Source organism: Aotus nancymaae, unplaced genomic scaffold, assembly GCF_030222135.1.
Source record: "Aotus nancymaae isolate 86718 unplaced genomic scaffold, 86718_ANA_hifiasm-v0.15.2.pri h1tg000049l, whole genome shotgun sequence".
Lineage (NCBI taxonomy): Eukaryota > Metazoa > Chordata > Mammalia > Primates > Aotidae > Aotus > Aotus nancymaae.
Window position 1 is genome coordinate 21,319,716 of NW_026988463.1, and position 15,835 is coordinate 21,335,550.

Below are 15,835 nucleotides of genomic sequence, written 5' to 3' on the forward strand. Positions count from 1 at the left end.
AATCCCAACACTTTGAGAGGCCGAGGCAGGTGGATTGCTTGAGGCCAGGAGTTCAAGACCAGCCTGGGCAACCTAGCAAAACCCAGTCTCCACAAAAATAAGAAATTAGCCAGGCGTGGTGGCACAAACCACTAGTCCTAGCTACTACCTGGGAATCTGAGGCAGGAGGACTGCTTGAGTCCAGGAGTTGGAGGCTGCAGTGAGCTATGATCACACCACTGCATTCCAGCCTGGGTGACAGAGCAAGACCTTGTCTCAAAACAAAACAAACAAACATATATATATATATATATATATATATATATATATATATATATAGTGCATTTCACTGTATATAAAATTTAACTTGATTTTATAAAAAGCCAATCTAGCTTAATTCCACACTTGTAATTCCAGCACTTCGGGAGACTGAGGCGGGTGGATCCCTTGAACTCAGGAGTTCTAGACTAGCCTTGGAAACACGGTGAAACCCTTTCTCTGCCCCCCCCCAAAAAAAAATTATCTGGGTGTGGTGACATGCACCTGTGGTCCTAACTACTTAGGAGGCTGAGGGAAGAGAATCGCTGGAACCCGGGAGGCAGAGGCTGCAGTGAGCCGAGATCGAGCCATTGCACGCCAGCCTGGGCGACAGAGCCAGAGTCCATCTTAAAAAAAAAAAAAAAAAAAAAAAAAAAAAGAAAGGAAGAAAAAGGAAGGAAGGAGGAAAGAACGAAAGAAAGAAAAAGAAGCAGCCGAAAAGGTGGAAGGATGAGTGGCCTGGCTGAACAGCCCCTACTGCCTACAGCTGGACGCAGGTGAGCACAGAAGCGGCCTTACGCTGCAGGTCTGGAGGGAGTCGGAGGAGCAAAGCTGCGTGGGATTCCTGCTGGTGCTAGGGCGGGTGCCTGCTGTCTGAGTGGAAAAAAGGCGCGGGGCAGTGATAGGGGACTGGAGGCGCTGCGAGGCGCCTTGGGGTCAGTGCCGCAGACGCAGCGGGAATGCAGGGTGCAGGGCGGCCTCGGGGAGGCAGCAGGCACTGCGCAGTGGCCCGGGAAGGCGCAGCGCAGGCCACGCTGGGGCGCAGGGCGGCCTCGGGGCGGCAGGGGGCGCTGCGGAGTCGTGGCTCGCTCTGGGCGGCCGTAGGTGCTCGGCGACCTGCGGAAAGCACCTGGCCAGGTGGGGGCGGGGCCTGGGAAGGCAGGTCCCTAGGGGGCGGGGCCCGGCCGTCCCACAAGAGCCCTTGGCGGCGCTGCCCGGGGATGCTAGCCCGAGAGCGAGCAGAGGAAGGACGCACCCGGATCAAGCATTCACGAGCCTCGGACCCTTTGGAACCCAGAGGTGAGTTCAGCGGGGTCGGGTTGGACCAGCCTGGGGGTCCTGGGCACCGGAGCGGCCGCCGGGCGCCGTGGCTTCTGACGCCGTCCGCGCGGTAGGTGGCGGAGCCAGCATCAGCCTGTGGCGGCTTCTCGGTACCTGGGATGCTGGGACACCTTGCCCGGGTGGTCGCAGTCCACCTCTCCGGGGTCTACCCACGCCGTGGTCTGGAGCACGGAGCCGGGCGAGAGCCACTCAGAAACCGGGTCCGGGGTCCGGGGGCCTGGGTGTCCCGGGGCGCACCTCGCCTCTTCTCTCCGCCCGGCACCTGCTCAGCCCCGGCCCCCTTCCCTTGCCGGGGTGAGTCGCGTGGACCTGTCCGCTACTGTTTCTTCTGCCCTCTGAAATGCTTTCTCTGGGGTGACTTGGTGCAGACAGAAGCAAACACTTGAAGCGGGCTGGTTGGATTCGCTCCAGAGGCTTCAGCCCGGGCTCCCGGGGCAGACGTGGCCTCCACCACAAGACAGCGCCGGCTCACTCCGCGCCGGGAGGGCAGGGGCTGCGGGGTCGCCCGAGAGGAGCTCCGGTCCGGGCCTTGAGGCTGAGCTCAAGCGATTTCTGCACAGGAGTCTCCCTCCCGGACAGGCACTGGTCGGGGACTGATGGGTCCCCGAACCCATGAAATATGGGCTAAAATTGGAAGCTGGGGCAAAGCTAGGAGGCTTTTGAACCCAAAGCTAGACTTGGGGCAAATCTCTTATCCCTCCCCAAGCTTTGGGATCCTGCGCTGTGGGATGGGAAACAGGCAAAGTCGGTGGTAGGCGAGAGGGGGTGCACGGAGTCGCTGCTTTGAGCCAGGACCCTGGAATTGTAAAGAATCCTTCAAATCCTTCCCACCTGTGTGGTTTTGGGCAAATTACCTAACCTCTGTGCCTCAGTTTCCTCCTCTGTGAAATGGGCCAAGTAATAGCACCTCATATAATTATAGTGAGGATTAAATCAGGTAGTGTGAAAAAGGACTGTGTTGGATGCCTGGGAGTAGAGAAAGGGATCAATAAGTGATCGCTGCTATTATTGCTGCTTTCCCTGCTGCTGCTGTTAGATTATTATTATTAATGACTGGGGAGCAGCCTAGCTAGTCATTAAAGGGACTCCTAGGTGCAAATCCCAGCTCAGCCACTTTCCAGTGTGACCTTGGGCAAGCTACTTAACCTGTCAGCACGTCTGTTTCATTTGTATAATGGGGGTGGTTGGGATACCTACCTTAGAAGATTGTGAAAATTCAATGAGACGACACCTGCAAAGTACTTGGAAGAGTAAGTGCTGGGTATCAGCTAGTCATTCTTTCACCAATGTATCACATTGGATCAGGCTGCGTAATCTAATAGTAGCTACTGTCTTGTTTTGCTTTGAAGTTGAAACATGATTTATATGAATATTTTATCTGTTTTGCAAAGACCAAGATCGGTTGCCTTCCTTCACTTGGGGCTCCTCTGACATTGTCGACTGATCCATTGGGGTCAAGGTCAGTTCTGGGGAAGGAGCTGAAAGGGCAGTGGGACCCTTGGAATTGGGGATAGAGCTTCCAGAATCACAGCTTCTGTTGAACATTCACAGAGGAGGGCTGCAGTTTAGTTTGACAAGCAACTGAACCTGGACCTGAAGATTTCAAAACAAACTCTTGCTAATTTATTTATTTTCTTTTTTTCTTTCTTTCTTTCTTTTCTTTCTTTTTTTTTTTTTTTTGGTTTTGGATTGTAGTGAGGGGGGAGGTGAGAATAAGCAATATTTTAAATGCTAAAAACAAAATAAATTATATTCCTCTTGCCCAGAGGCTGATAGCATCATTTTGAAGGTCAGAGATGGTGTTCTTCATACCAGTAAAATCGTATTAAATCTATGGAGAGTTTGGAGCAGTTTGGTTGCTCTGGGCGTCTCACCTCCAGGCTCAGTGCTCCATTTCCTTTGCATCAGAGGCCTTGAACTCACTAGCATCATAAGCTTGGAAGCCTCCTAGCTTTGCCCCAGCTTCCAATTTTAGCCCATATTTCATGGGTTCAGGGTGGGAAAAAAAAACAACATAACCCTGAAGGTTCTGAATCCTGCCTAAAAAACTTGATGGGGCACACTGAAGTCACAGACACAGGCCCTTCTGATCCTGGGGACCACCCTGTATACCCTAGGATATGTCCTAATTTACCTTTGTCACTGTAGAAGACACAGGGGGACACAGTTTTCATATACTCCCCACCCCCAATACTAGTGCTCACAAGTCTTGGGAAGTGGTCATGTGTACTGTTCAGAGTTTGGAAATTAAATAGCTCAGGGTCTTTCCTCCTACCTTTAGTTCTTGGTACTGTTAATTAACTCTCTGCGCCCAGCATGCTACCAGGCCCCTCAAAGTCATATACCATAGTGGTGAAGGTGCAAGATTCCAATTCAGCTCCTCTACTAACCAGCTGTGTCACCTTGCACAAGATATTCCACCTCTCTTAGCCCACTTTCCACCTCTGCAACATGGAGATAATAACAGCACGCCTACTTCATGGAATTGTTGAAACACAACATGAAATATATATAGGCTATGTGTATACTTACAGAGAGAGATTAATTTACTTATGTGACTAATGAGACCATATATTAAAACATGAAATGAGTTTTTATGTAGTATATTAGTTCATTTCTAAAATTATTTCTCATGGTAAAGTTTGTATAGTTGAGATGCATCGTGTACATTGATAAATGTGGTAATTTGCTTTCCAATACTGGTACTCTTCCCCAAAGCTGTTATTTAATCAAGGGCACTCTCTAAATTAATGGCATCTTAGAATCAAGGAAATATGGCACACTGCCTGGAAAATACTAAGTGGTCAATAGTTGTGGGTTATTGTTACATCAGGTGCTCTAGAAACATTAAGAGCTTGACTGTAAAGAGAAGAAACGAAAGAGAAATCATTTCACTTATAATAAAGCCTCGGAGAAAAGGCTGGGGAAAATGCAGCCAGGAACATGATCTAATATGGCTGCCGGGAAATTCTCTTGGCAGATTTCACCTGTCAGTTACAATCTGCCAAGCACTGCTCTGTGCCAGACACTGTGCTAGGCACTAGGGGGCATAATGAGATAGGAATGCTGCCCTTGAGGAAGGAGGGCTACTGGAGGTGATAAGGCACAAGTCCCCCTGCCTGATAAGAGAGCTGATGGGGCTGCTTCCAGAGCTCCTGCCCCAGGAATCTGGGGAAAGTTCCTATAGCCTGTCCAGCCAGAGCCTTGTAGGCTACACCTCACCCAGCCCCCCACAGCTAGGCCTGGGGATCATAAGAAAAGTAGGCAGTTTCTCTGGCAGCTGTGGTGGCCAAAAAACAAACGTCCTGGAGAAGCGGCCAAGGCTTCAGAATGCGAAGCGTCCAGGCCACAGAGGAACAGAGGAAGGAGGTCTCTAAGGGCGCATAGGCTGGTGTTTCCCAGACTGTGGCCTCTAGGGACACACTAGCTGACCAGTGCCTGCTGGCTCACCTGCTTCTCTTCTCTGCCCCTCCAGTACGCTCATCCTCAAAGTCCCATCCTCCATGGCTCCCGGAGAGAAGATCAAAGCCAAAATCAAGAAGAATCTGCCCGTGACAGGCCCTCAGGCGCCGACCATTAAAGAGCTGATGCGGTGGTACTGCCTCAACACCAACACCCATGGCTGCCGCCGCATCGTGGTGTCCCGCGGCCGCCTGCGCCGCCTCCTCTGGATTGGGTTCACACTGACTGCTGTCGCCCTCATCCTCTGGCAGTGCGCCCTCCTCGTCTTCTCCTTCTATACAGTCTCTGTTTCCATCAAAGTCCACTTCCGGAAGCTGGATTTTCCTGCAGTCACCATCTGCAACATCAACCCCTACAAGTAAGAGGCATGAGCAGGGAAATGTGAGTAGGGAGCCAGCACCCCCCCTCCCAACCCAACAAGTGCCCAAAGCTCCTCCTGAAAGTGACACATGGGCAGTCTGGAGGCCAATTCCAGCCTACAAATGTGCTTTCTAAAAATCTGAATTTGTTGCTAACACTAGTAAACTGTTCTCTCCCCAGTTCCAAATCTGTATCTACCAAGTTTTCAATCCATCAGTGATGTTTTTTCTTTTTCTTCTTCTTCTTCTTTTTTTTTTGAGATACAGTTTTGCTCCTGTTCCCCAAGCTGGAGTGCAATGACACAATCTCAGCTCACTGCAACCTCTGCCTCCTTTAGTTCTTGGTACTGTTAATTAACTCTCTGCACCCAGCACACTACCAGGCCCAGGGTTCAAATAATCCTCCCGCCTTAAGCCTCCCTAGTAGCTGGGACTACAGGTTCACACCACCACACCAGGCTAATTTTTTGTATTTTTAGTAAAGATGGGGTTTCACAATGTTGGCCAGGCTGGTCTTGAACTACTGATCTCAGGTGATCCACCGACTTTGGCCTCCTAAAGTGCTGGAATTAGAGAGAGCCACCTAAGAGCCACCACACCCGGACTTTTTTTTTTTCTATTTTTTTTTTTGTTTGTTTGTTTTTGGAGGCAGGGACTCACTCTGTCACCCAAGTTGGAGTGCAGTGGTGCAATCATAGCTTACTGCAGTCCCGACCTCTTGGGCTCAAGCAATCCTCCCACTGCAGCCTCCTGAGTAGCTGGGACTATAGGCACATGCCACCACACCCAGCTAAGGTTTTTTGTTTTTGTAGAGATGGGGTCTCGCTGTGTTACTCAGGCTGTTCTCAAACTCCTGAGCTCAAGTGGTGCGGCCACTTTGGTCTCTCAAAAGTGTTGAGATTACAGAAATGAGCCACGGCACCTAAACCATCAGTGACTTCTGAGGATGGGCTAGCCCAGGAGAGCAGAAAGAGGAAGCTACAGGATTAATTCCACTTAGAAGAGGCCCTGAATGAACTAACCCCATTTACACACTCCCCATACTAAGCCCAAATCAGCCAGTCCCCATCCGCATCCACACCCCTGACTCTCCAGGCTCACATGCTCCCTCCCCCTGCAGCATGAGTGAGCTCAAGACTGACTCAGAAGTGACACCCAGGTGACTTCTGTAAGCACCTCAGCTGCCCCAAATCCTCATCTGAACAAACCCAGCCCCATTAATTGAGATCACTGGGCCCTGGGTGTGATCAGCCCTTGGCACTGCCCTATCATCCTCTGCAGGACCTGTTCTAAATGGGTCAGCAGAGTTCTTCTCGGGATTATGGGAAACTGATCCATGAGGAAGGTCAGAATTGGGCAGACTTTGTCAGAGCCGGGGTGGGGAGAAGGGAAAAAGAGCAGGGGAGGAAGATTATCAAAGGAAACTAACTTGCCAGAGTCATCAGTGAGTTGGTGCAAAGCTCGAAATCAAGATCAAGTCTAAGACTCTTTCTCCACCATCCAGGTCTTTCTCTTCTTTCTTTCTCTCTCCCTCCCTCCTTCTCTCTCTCTCTGGTTCTCCTTTCTTCTTTCCATCCATTATTTGTTCCATAATAATTTACTCAGCATCTGTAAACTGTCATGCACTGTACTAGGTTCTGGGATATAGAACTGAACAACCCAAACACAGTCTTTCCCTAGTGGAGCTTATATTGTAGTGGAGGAGTAAAGTCTTAATAAATATAGTAACACTAATATAATTAACAATAGAGGCACAGTGGCTCATGCCTGAAATCTCAGCACTTTCAGAAACCAAGGCATGAGGATTGCTTGAGGCCAGGAATTCAAGACCAGCCTGGGCAACAGAACAAGATCCCGTCTCTAAAATCTTTTTTTTTTTTAATTAGCTGGGTGTGATGGCACACACTCAATAGTCCCAGCTACTTGGGAGGCCGAGGTGGGAGGATCGCTTGAGCCCAGGAGTTCCAGGGTGCAGTGATCCATGATTGCTTCACTGCACTCCAGCCTGGGCAACAGAGTGAGACCCTGTCTCTAAAATAAATGATAATAATAATAGAGGCCATTTAAGTATCTATATGTATATGTGAGTGTGTTTATTATATATAATAAACTCATTGAACCTTCCCAACAACCCCATTTTACAAAGGAGGAAGCTGAAACACAGAGAGGCTAAGACACTTGTCCAAGGTCACATAGCCAGTACCAGGATGGGGAACCTAACCCAGGTAGTTTGGCTCTGGAGTTTCTATTCTCAATCACCATGCTCTGCTACCTATTTCTAGAGCAAGGGAGAACAAGGAGAGAGGAGAGACAACAGACACCTGAAGTCAGGAGTTCGAGACCAGCCTGTCCAACATGGTGAAACCCATCTCCACTAAAATATAAAAATTAGCTGGGCATGGTGGCACACGCCTGTAGGTAGTTCCAGCTACTTGGGAGGCTGGAACCATCTGATTTGTGAAAATTAAAAGATGATATGTTGTGTTTCATGCAGGCAACTCCTTTATAATTCTTTTGTGTTCTTGGGGGTCATCGAGGTAACAGTTATACCCTCTTTTCCCCCAGCACAGATTTGAGGACAATCAGTGGGCAGAGGCAGAGTGAGCTGGGTGGAGAAGGAGCCTGCCCATTAGGTAGACTCCTGGTTGGCAGTTATTTACTTGTCCTCACTGTGGCTAGTTTATGGGAGGCACCTGACAGTCACCACTCCAGAAATGCTGGTCAGGACAAACTCATCAACACACCCAAGAGCAAGCAGACAGTGGTGGCAGAGGTGAAGCCACAGGAAGTCACACACGGGTCACCCATGAGCCTTTCCCCATTTGCCGGAGCCAGGGGTCACTTTGGATGGGGCAAGTCATGAAAGGCGTGGTCTCCTCTGCCAAGGAGACGGGAAAGATGGGCACGAGGCTGACACGTGTTGATGGAAAACAGCCCGGAGGAGCACCAAGGTTCTGCCAGGGCCGCCTCCCCTCTCCCTGACTTTTCCTCCCCACCTTGGCAGGTACAGTGTCGTGCACCACCTTCTAGCTGACTTGGAACAGGAGACCAGAGAGGCCCTGAAGTCCCTGTATGGCTTTCCAGAGTCCCGGAAGCGCCGAGAGGCAGAGTCCTGGAGCTCTGTCTTGGAGGGAGCACAGCCCAGATTCTCCCACCGGATCCCGCTGCTGCTCTTCGATCAGGATGAGAAGGGCAAGGCCAGGGACTTCTTCACAGGGAGGAAGCGGAAAGTCAGCGGGAGCATCATTCACAAGGCTTCAAATGTCATGCACATCGAGTCCAAGCAGGTGGTGGGATTCCAACTGGTAAGATTTCACCTTCTCACTGCTTAGGGGCAGGGGATGGGCTGGGTCCAGGGACTCTTCTCCTTGGCCACTATCCCCTATAGTCCCACCAGAAGAAATATACCCAGCAGAGGTCAGGCTCAGTGGCTCATGCCTGTTATCCCAGCACTTTGGGAGGCCAAGGCGGGTAGATCACCTGAGGTCAGGAGTTCGAGACCAGCCTGGCCAACATGGTGAAACCCCGTCTCTACTAAAATACAAAACTTAGCTGGGCATGGTGGCACATGCCTGTAGTCCCAGCTACTTGGGAGGCTGAGGCAGGAGAACTGCTTGAACCTGGGAGGTGGAGTTGCAATGAGCCCAGATGGTACCACTGCACTCCAGCCTGGGTGACAGAATGAGACTCCATTAAAAGAAACAAAACAAACAAACCAACAAACAAAAAATGGGGGGTTGGGGGACAAGGGGAGGGAGAGCATTAGGACAAATACCTAATGCATGTGGGGCTTAAAACCTAGGTGACAGGTTGGTAGGTGCAGCAAACCACCATGGCACATGTGTACCTATGTAACAAACCTGCATGTTCTGCACATGTATCCCAGAACGTAAAGTAAAATTATTTGGAGAGTGGAGGGAAGGGGACGGGAGAGGAGGGGAGGGAAGGGAAAGGGAGGGGAGGGGAGGGGAGGGGGGAGGGGAGGAAGGAAGGAGGGAAGGAAGGAAGGAAAGAAGGAAGGAAGGGAAATACACTCAGCTGGGGTGATTCAGCTGCAAACAACTAAAACTGACTCAGGTGATTTTAAGTAGGGGCGGGGGTAGAGGGAGGGGGAAATGTATTAGAAGGCAGCCAGTAACTCATGGAGGCCTCTCAAAGGGCAGAAATTAGGGCAGATATAAGGATATAGGTAGCAAGAAATGATGAAAATTCATTTCAGATATTGCTGCTGGAGTAAAGAAGCATCAAATATGTTCAGTTTTGTTGTTGTTGTTGTTGTTGTTAATGTTTAATAGTCAAATTCCATCTTGGGACTATCTGATTGGTCAAGCTTGGGTCACCTACTCACCCCTTGGCTAATGGATGGCGGAGTATCTTCATGGCCAATCTCACTGGACTGTATCCAGAGGGGGAAAGGAAATTCCTCCAAAGCAAAATTGAGATGCCGGCACCAGAAGGAAAAAGACGGACAAGAAACAGCAGAAACATCAGTGTTTCCTGCAGTACTTGCCTTCATGAGGCACTTGGCCTGACCTCATTTTCCCTTTTGGTCCCATCTGAGGGACTTTTTTTTTTTTTTTGGCAGAGTCTTGCTCTGTTGCCCAGGTTGGAGTGCAGTGGTGCAATCTCGGCTCACTGCAACTGCAACCTCTACCTCCTGGGTTCAAGTGATTCTCCTGCTTCAGCCCCCAGCATACCTGGGATTACAGGCGTGCACCACCATGCTTGGCTAATTTTTTGTATTTTTAGTAGAGACTGGGTTTCACCATGTTGGTGAGACTGGTCTCAAACTCCTGACCTCAAGTGATCTTCCCGCCTCAGCCTCCCAAAGTGTTGAGATTACAGGCGTGAGCCACCGCGCCTGGCCTGAGGGGCTCTTGAGAACTGCCATTCACTGAAAATGAATTCTAGGATTTTTCTAGGCAAACTTCATCACCACCCTACCTCTCCATGTCCAGCCACCTCTGGAGGACAGGAGCTATGTCCATACCTTATAGGCTTGATTGCCGATTGTGTGACCTTGTAGCTATAGTCCCAAATCCTGAAAAATAGCCCTTCCTCTAAATCATTGAGATTTCAAAGTCTTCCTGGGTCCTCTCACAGGATATCTGCAAGGTTCTTCTTGATACCAAAATCAACTCTTTATATATATGTTTGTTTATTTGTTTGTTTGTTTGTTTGTTTTAGAGACAAGGTCTCACTTTGTCACCCAGGCAGGAATGGTGCAATCATAGCTTACTGCAGCTTAGAACTCCTGGGCTCAAGCAATTCTCCCACCTCGGCCTCCCAAGTAGCTTGGACTACAGGAATGCACCACCACACCCGGATAATTTTTCTATTTTTTGTAGAGATGGAGTTTAGCCATGTTGCCCAGGCTGGTCTTGAACTCCCGGCCTCAGTCTTCCCAGGACAGTCTTCCAAATTGTTAGGATTATAGACGTGAGCCACTGCAACCAGCCAAAATCAGTTGACATCGGTCCATTTAGAAAAGTTTCCAGGCTTTGTGTGATGAGAACATTTGGAATGTACAATGGCTTCCCTATAAAGCCCTCATTATTGTATATTTCAAACAGTCCTCCCAGCTACCACACGTGGTTGGGAAGGATGGTATTTCAGTCAACATTTTGTGGGTGAGATAATGGATACAGAATACCTTGCCTAAGATCCTGCAGAGAACTAGTGTCAGAGTCTGGGCTGGAATCCAGACGTCTTGACTGTTGATATGATAGGAGATGGGAAAGATTGTTAGGAACGTAGTAGCATCAATCAGATGAACCCTGGGGACCCTGAAGGAGCTGGTTTTACTTCTTGCTTGGTGGGCAAGTAGTACAGAGTTGCAGGAGTAGGACGCCGTCTTTTCTCATTAGCCCCTTTTTGGTCCTTAAGGCTTGAAGATGATCATTCCCAGCCCCTAGAAGTGAGAGGAAATCCATCCTTGCCCCAGATATCCCACCTGTTCCCCTGAGTATCTGACCTGGAGTTTCAGTCCCTCATTCTTATGGTCCTTCTGAAGAGTACTGATAGGACCGATGGCTTCAGCCTCACGCCTCCTCTTATTTACAGTGCTCAAACGACACCTCTGACTGTGCCACCTACACCTTCAGCTCGGGGATCAATGCCATTCAGGAGTGGTATAAGCTGCACTACATGAACATCATGGCACAGGTGCCTCTGGAGAAGAAAATTAACATGAGCTATTCTGCCGAGGAGCTGCTGGTGACTTGCTTCTTTGACGGAGTGTCCTGCGATGCCAGGTCAGGAGAGAAAGCTGCTCTCTCAGCCTCTGAGGACTGGCAGCTCTAAGTACCAGGCCCCTTGCAGGCACCTACAGCCTTGATGACAGGTCTTGGGAGCAAAAGGTGCTCTTCTCACTAATGCTGCCTTTTGGAAACTGCTTACATGGGAGCTGTGTTCTAGAATCAGTGAGTGAGGTATACATGACATACAATCAAAATTTCCTTAAACTCATTAAACTACTCATTAAAAACAAGGTAGTTGGCTGGGCGCATTGGCTCACGACTCTAAATCCCAGCACTTTGGGAGGCTGAGGCAGGCGGATCACTTGAGGTCAGGAGTGCAAGACCAGCCTGGCCAACATGGTGAGACCTCGCCTCTACTAAAAATATAAAAATTAACCAGGTGTGTGGTGCACGCCTGTAGTCCCAGCTAGTCGGGAGGCTGAGGCAGGAGAATTGCTTGAACCTAGGAGGTGGAGGTTGCAGTAAGCTGAGTAAGACTCAAAAGAAAGAAAGAAAGAAAGCGAGAGAGAGAAAGAGAAAGAGAGAAAGGAAACCCCCAACCCACAAGGTTGGCACAAAAGTATCTGTTTTGCCATACAGTGTGCATATAACCTTGTATATTACCATCATGCATACTGATGATTAAGAACCATCGTTCTAAGGAAGGAAGGAAGAGAAGGAGGGAGGGATAGGGGAAGAAAGGCCTGTGTTCAAATATGTGAGATTTCAAACCTTTCACCTTTAGGATAATACTCAGATCCCTGGTGGTGACTGGGCAGTGAGTGAGACATTCTAAAGTGTTCCTGGCCCAGGCACAGTGGCTCACACCTATAATCCCAGCACTTTGGGAGGCTGAGGAGGATGATTGCTTGAGCTGAGGAGTTACAGACCAGCCTGGGCAATGTTGCAAAACCTCGTTTCTACAAAAAAAAAAAAAAAAAATTCAAAAAATTAGCTGGGCATAATGGCACACACCTGTAGTTCCAGCTACTCAGGAGGCTAAGGTGGGAGGATCACTTGCATCTGGGAAGTTGAGGGTTCAGTGAGTCATAATTGCACCACTGCACTTCAGCCTGGGCAACAGAGCGAGACCCTGTCTCAAAAATAAAAATAAAATAAAATACTCAGTCTCTTTCGCCTGTCTATATGTTAGGGGACAGATGGGTTATTGTGAAAAGTGAATAATTGGAATCATGTCTCCCTAAGAGGTGGGTTCCAAAGTCACATAAAGGCACAAATGATGTGATTCTTTCCCTGGGGATCATTTTCTAGGACTGGGAATTTGAATGGAAAAATGCCAAGTGTTGGCTGAGAAATTCAAAAGTGGAGGAATTTGGGGGCAGATGTGGCACAAGGAATGCCAAGTTAGGATAGAGATGAAGGTGAGCGGATTCAGAGAGAACACAGAAGGTGGAGAGCTAGTTCTATGTCCATGTGTGTCAACCAGGATGAGGGTCCTTGTTTGTCATTTGGTCAGGAGCAAGATGGGGAAAATGAGTCACGTCTTTTACCCATTCTCCCTAAAGAGAGTTGGCTTCATTAGCACTGTCCTGCCCAACTTCAGCTAAGATGCATGGGGGAGATCCCTTTCTGACCCATTTTCTTCCTCCATAGGAATTTCACCCTTTTCCACCATCCAATGCATGGGAATTGCTACACTTTCAACAACAGAGAGAATGAGACGATTCTCAGTACCTCCATGGGGGGCAGCGAATATGGTAAGAAAATGTGCAACAAGGAGATCTTGAGGTCCTCCAACAGTGAACTTGGGAGCAGCAGGACAGTGGGGACGCGGGAGCCTTCCAGAAACTCAGAATCTCTCCCGCTTGGCCAGAAACCAGGGACGCCCTTTTTTCTGTCAGTGTTTCCATCAGTGTTCATGCTGGCTCCTTCCTTCCAAATCGGTATCTGTTTTCTTTTTTGACTTCTCCTCCACCTTTGAGAGAACTACAGGGACATCACTGGGGTTCCTTCTGCTAGGGAGCTACTCCAGTTTAAACTCATAGCTGGCGTGAGTAATGCAGGGCATGTAGTTTCCAAATGGGGTTAAGCCCAGACATGCTGAACAGATTAGGGAGGTAGACGCGCCTTTATCTTAGTTCAGGTGACAGATTCTGTTTGGAGCCAAAACGCAGCTTGGCAGCTCACTGTGTGACCTTGGTCAAGTTACTGCACTTCATCTATAAAGTGGGACTAATAATAATATCTCCCATGTGAGATTACTGAGAGGACTTAAAATACAGACTTGGAATAAGATTAAGTCTACACTCTGTTAGTCTGCTTGGACTGCCATAACAAAATACCAGAGACTGGGTGCCTTCGGCAATAGACATTTCTTTATCACAGTTTTGGAGACTAGGAAGTCCAAGATCAAGGCACAGGCACACTCGGTTCTGGTGAGGCTTCTCTCTGGGCTGCAGAAGGCCGGATGCCTTCTCTCCATGTCCTCACATGGCCTTTCCTCTGTGGTGTGTCAACCTAGAAAGGCCTGTGATGTCTCTTCTTACCAGGGCATCAGTCCTATCAGATGAGAGCCCCCACTTATGACTTCCTTTCACCTTAATTAAGGCCCTATCACCAAATAACATCCCTTCGGGGATTAGGGCTTCAACATATGAATTTGAGGCGGAAAACAATTCAGCCATAACACATACCAAGTACACAATAAATGCTAGTAGCTATTATTATTACTATTATTACCATTACCAGCATCGTTACCAGTCTACCACTATTGCTGCTGAAGTCACGATGGTATTATTTCGGGGGTAATAAGTCACTACCCCCAAAATAATACAATTGCAACTTCTAGCACTACTGTTACTACTATTCCATTATGATTACTTTTGTAGGGAAGGTAGGAACTGAACAGATTGGCCTGGTTTATGCCCAGAAGAAATTCTTGAAAGGTCCCATGCACAATTGATGATGTGATATGTAGATATACTCCCACCAGGACAAGCAAGGTCCTGTCGTAAAGGAAATCCACACTTGGAATCCTGGCCTTTGTCACTGTGTAGTCTGTGCTGTTACTAAGTCTGCAAGAAATCATAATTTAGTGCACATACTTCATGGGGAAGAAGTAATCTGGAAACTGAAAGTGAAAAGTTGCAGAGTCCTGGCCCTGCTATGGAGGAGCTGTGTGAGCTCAAGCAATTCACTTCCCCTCTGGGGCTTCCTTACAAATTGTTTGTAATTCTTTACAAATTGTTTACAAATCGTTTGCAGTGGTTTACAAATTGTTTGTAATTCTTTATAAATTGTTTACAAATTGTTTTTGCAATTGTTTACAAATCATTTGTAATTTTTTTTTTTTTTGAGATGGAGTCTTGCTCTGTCCCTGGGTTGAAGTGCAATGGCACAATCTCAGCTCACTGCTACCTCTGCCTCCTGGGTTCAAGTGATTCTCCTGCCTCAGCCTCCTGAGTAGCTGGGACCATAGGCGTGCACCACCACGCCCAGCTAATTTTTGTATTTGTAGTAGAGACAGGGTTTCACCATGTTGGTCAGGCTGGTCTTGAACTCCTGACTTCGTGGTCTGCCCACCTCAGCCTCCCAAAGTGCTGGGATTACAGGTGTGAGACACCATTCCCGGCCTATTATTTGTAATTGTTTACATATTCTTTGCAAGTGTTTACAAATTGCCCTTGTTTACAAACTGAATGTCAGAATAACTCGAAATTCTCTTCTTTCCATCTGTATAGAGCCTGTTAATTCACTCATCCACTTACCAAGCATGGAGTATCTCCCATTTGCCAGGCCCTCTTCTAGGTACCAGGGACACAGCAGTGAAAAGACAGAAGTTTTCTCTACTGTTAGGAACTTACATTTTTGTGGGGAGAGACAGATAACAAATGACTACACAACTACACAGACATGATCTAGTTATAAATCCTAATGACCACTATGCAGAAAAGAAAGAGGCAGAGTGGGAAAACAGAGTGGCTGGGATCAGGAAGGTGGGGGCGGGGGGTGAGTTTGGATAAGAAGGTCCAGAAAGATCTCTAAGAGGAAGGTTATTTAAGGAGGAAAAATTTCGTATTAAGATCTACACAAGAACATTCCAGTGACCAGCAAGGGCAAAGGTCCTGGGAAGGACATGAATTGGATGTGTTCTAGAAACAGAAATAAAACCAGTGTGCTTGGAGCTTATTGAGGTGGGGAGAGAGTGGGAGGAGATGAGGAGGAAGAAGTAGACAAGGGTTGTGTTATCATCACCTTGACGATGCAGCCAGGTTTATTCTATGGCATTTCCATATATCCAGTGAGATGCCCCTGAAGAGTTTCAGGTTTCAGGGAGTGACCTGGCCTGAGGTCCAATTGAATGAGCAGGATCTATATGGATGGAAAGAAGAGAATTTTGAGAGTTATACTGACATTCAATTTGTAAACAATTGCAAACAATTTGTAAATAAGCCC

The 15,835-nt window shown here is 48.2% G+C and overlaps 1 protein-coding gene across 4 annotated transcripts in view; it reads left to right on the forward strand.

The window, feature by feature from the left end:
* SCNN1G (sodium channel epithelial 1 subunit gamma) overlaps positions 1-15,835 on the forward strand; it is a 62,182-nt gene that overhangs the window by 27,335 nt on the left and 19,012 nt on the right. Inside the window, exons 1-6 of one of the 4 annotated variants that reach the window (XM_012464722.3) lie at positions 771-794; positions 2,751-2,818; positions 4,835-5,179; positions 8,185-8,485; positions 11,244-11,434; positions 13,034-13,137. In XM_012464722.3, coding sequence (XP_012320145.1) covers positions 4,863-5,179; positions 8,185-8,485; positions 11,244-11,434; positions 13,034-13,137 — 913 coding nt within the window. In that variant the 5' untranslated portion in view covers positions 771-794; positions 2,751-2,818; positions 4,835-4,862. Of the gene's footprint in view, positions 1-542; positions 795-1,245; positions 1,318-2,750; positions 2,819-4,834; positions 5,180-8,184; positions 8,486-11,243; positions 11,435-13,033; positions 13,138-15,835 lie in introns of those variants that run through there. The other 3 variants (XM_012464721.2, XM_064362570.1, XM_012464719.2) reach the window with 3 other exon arrangements.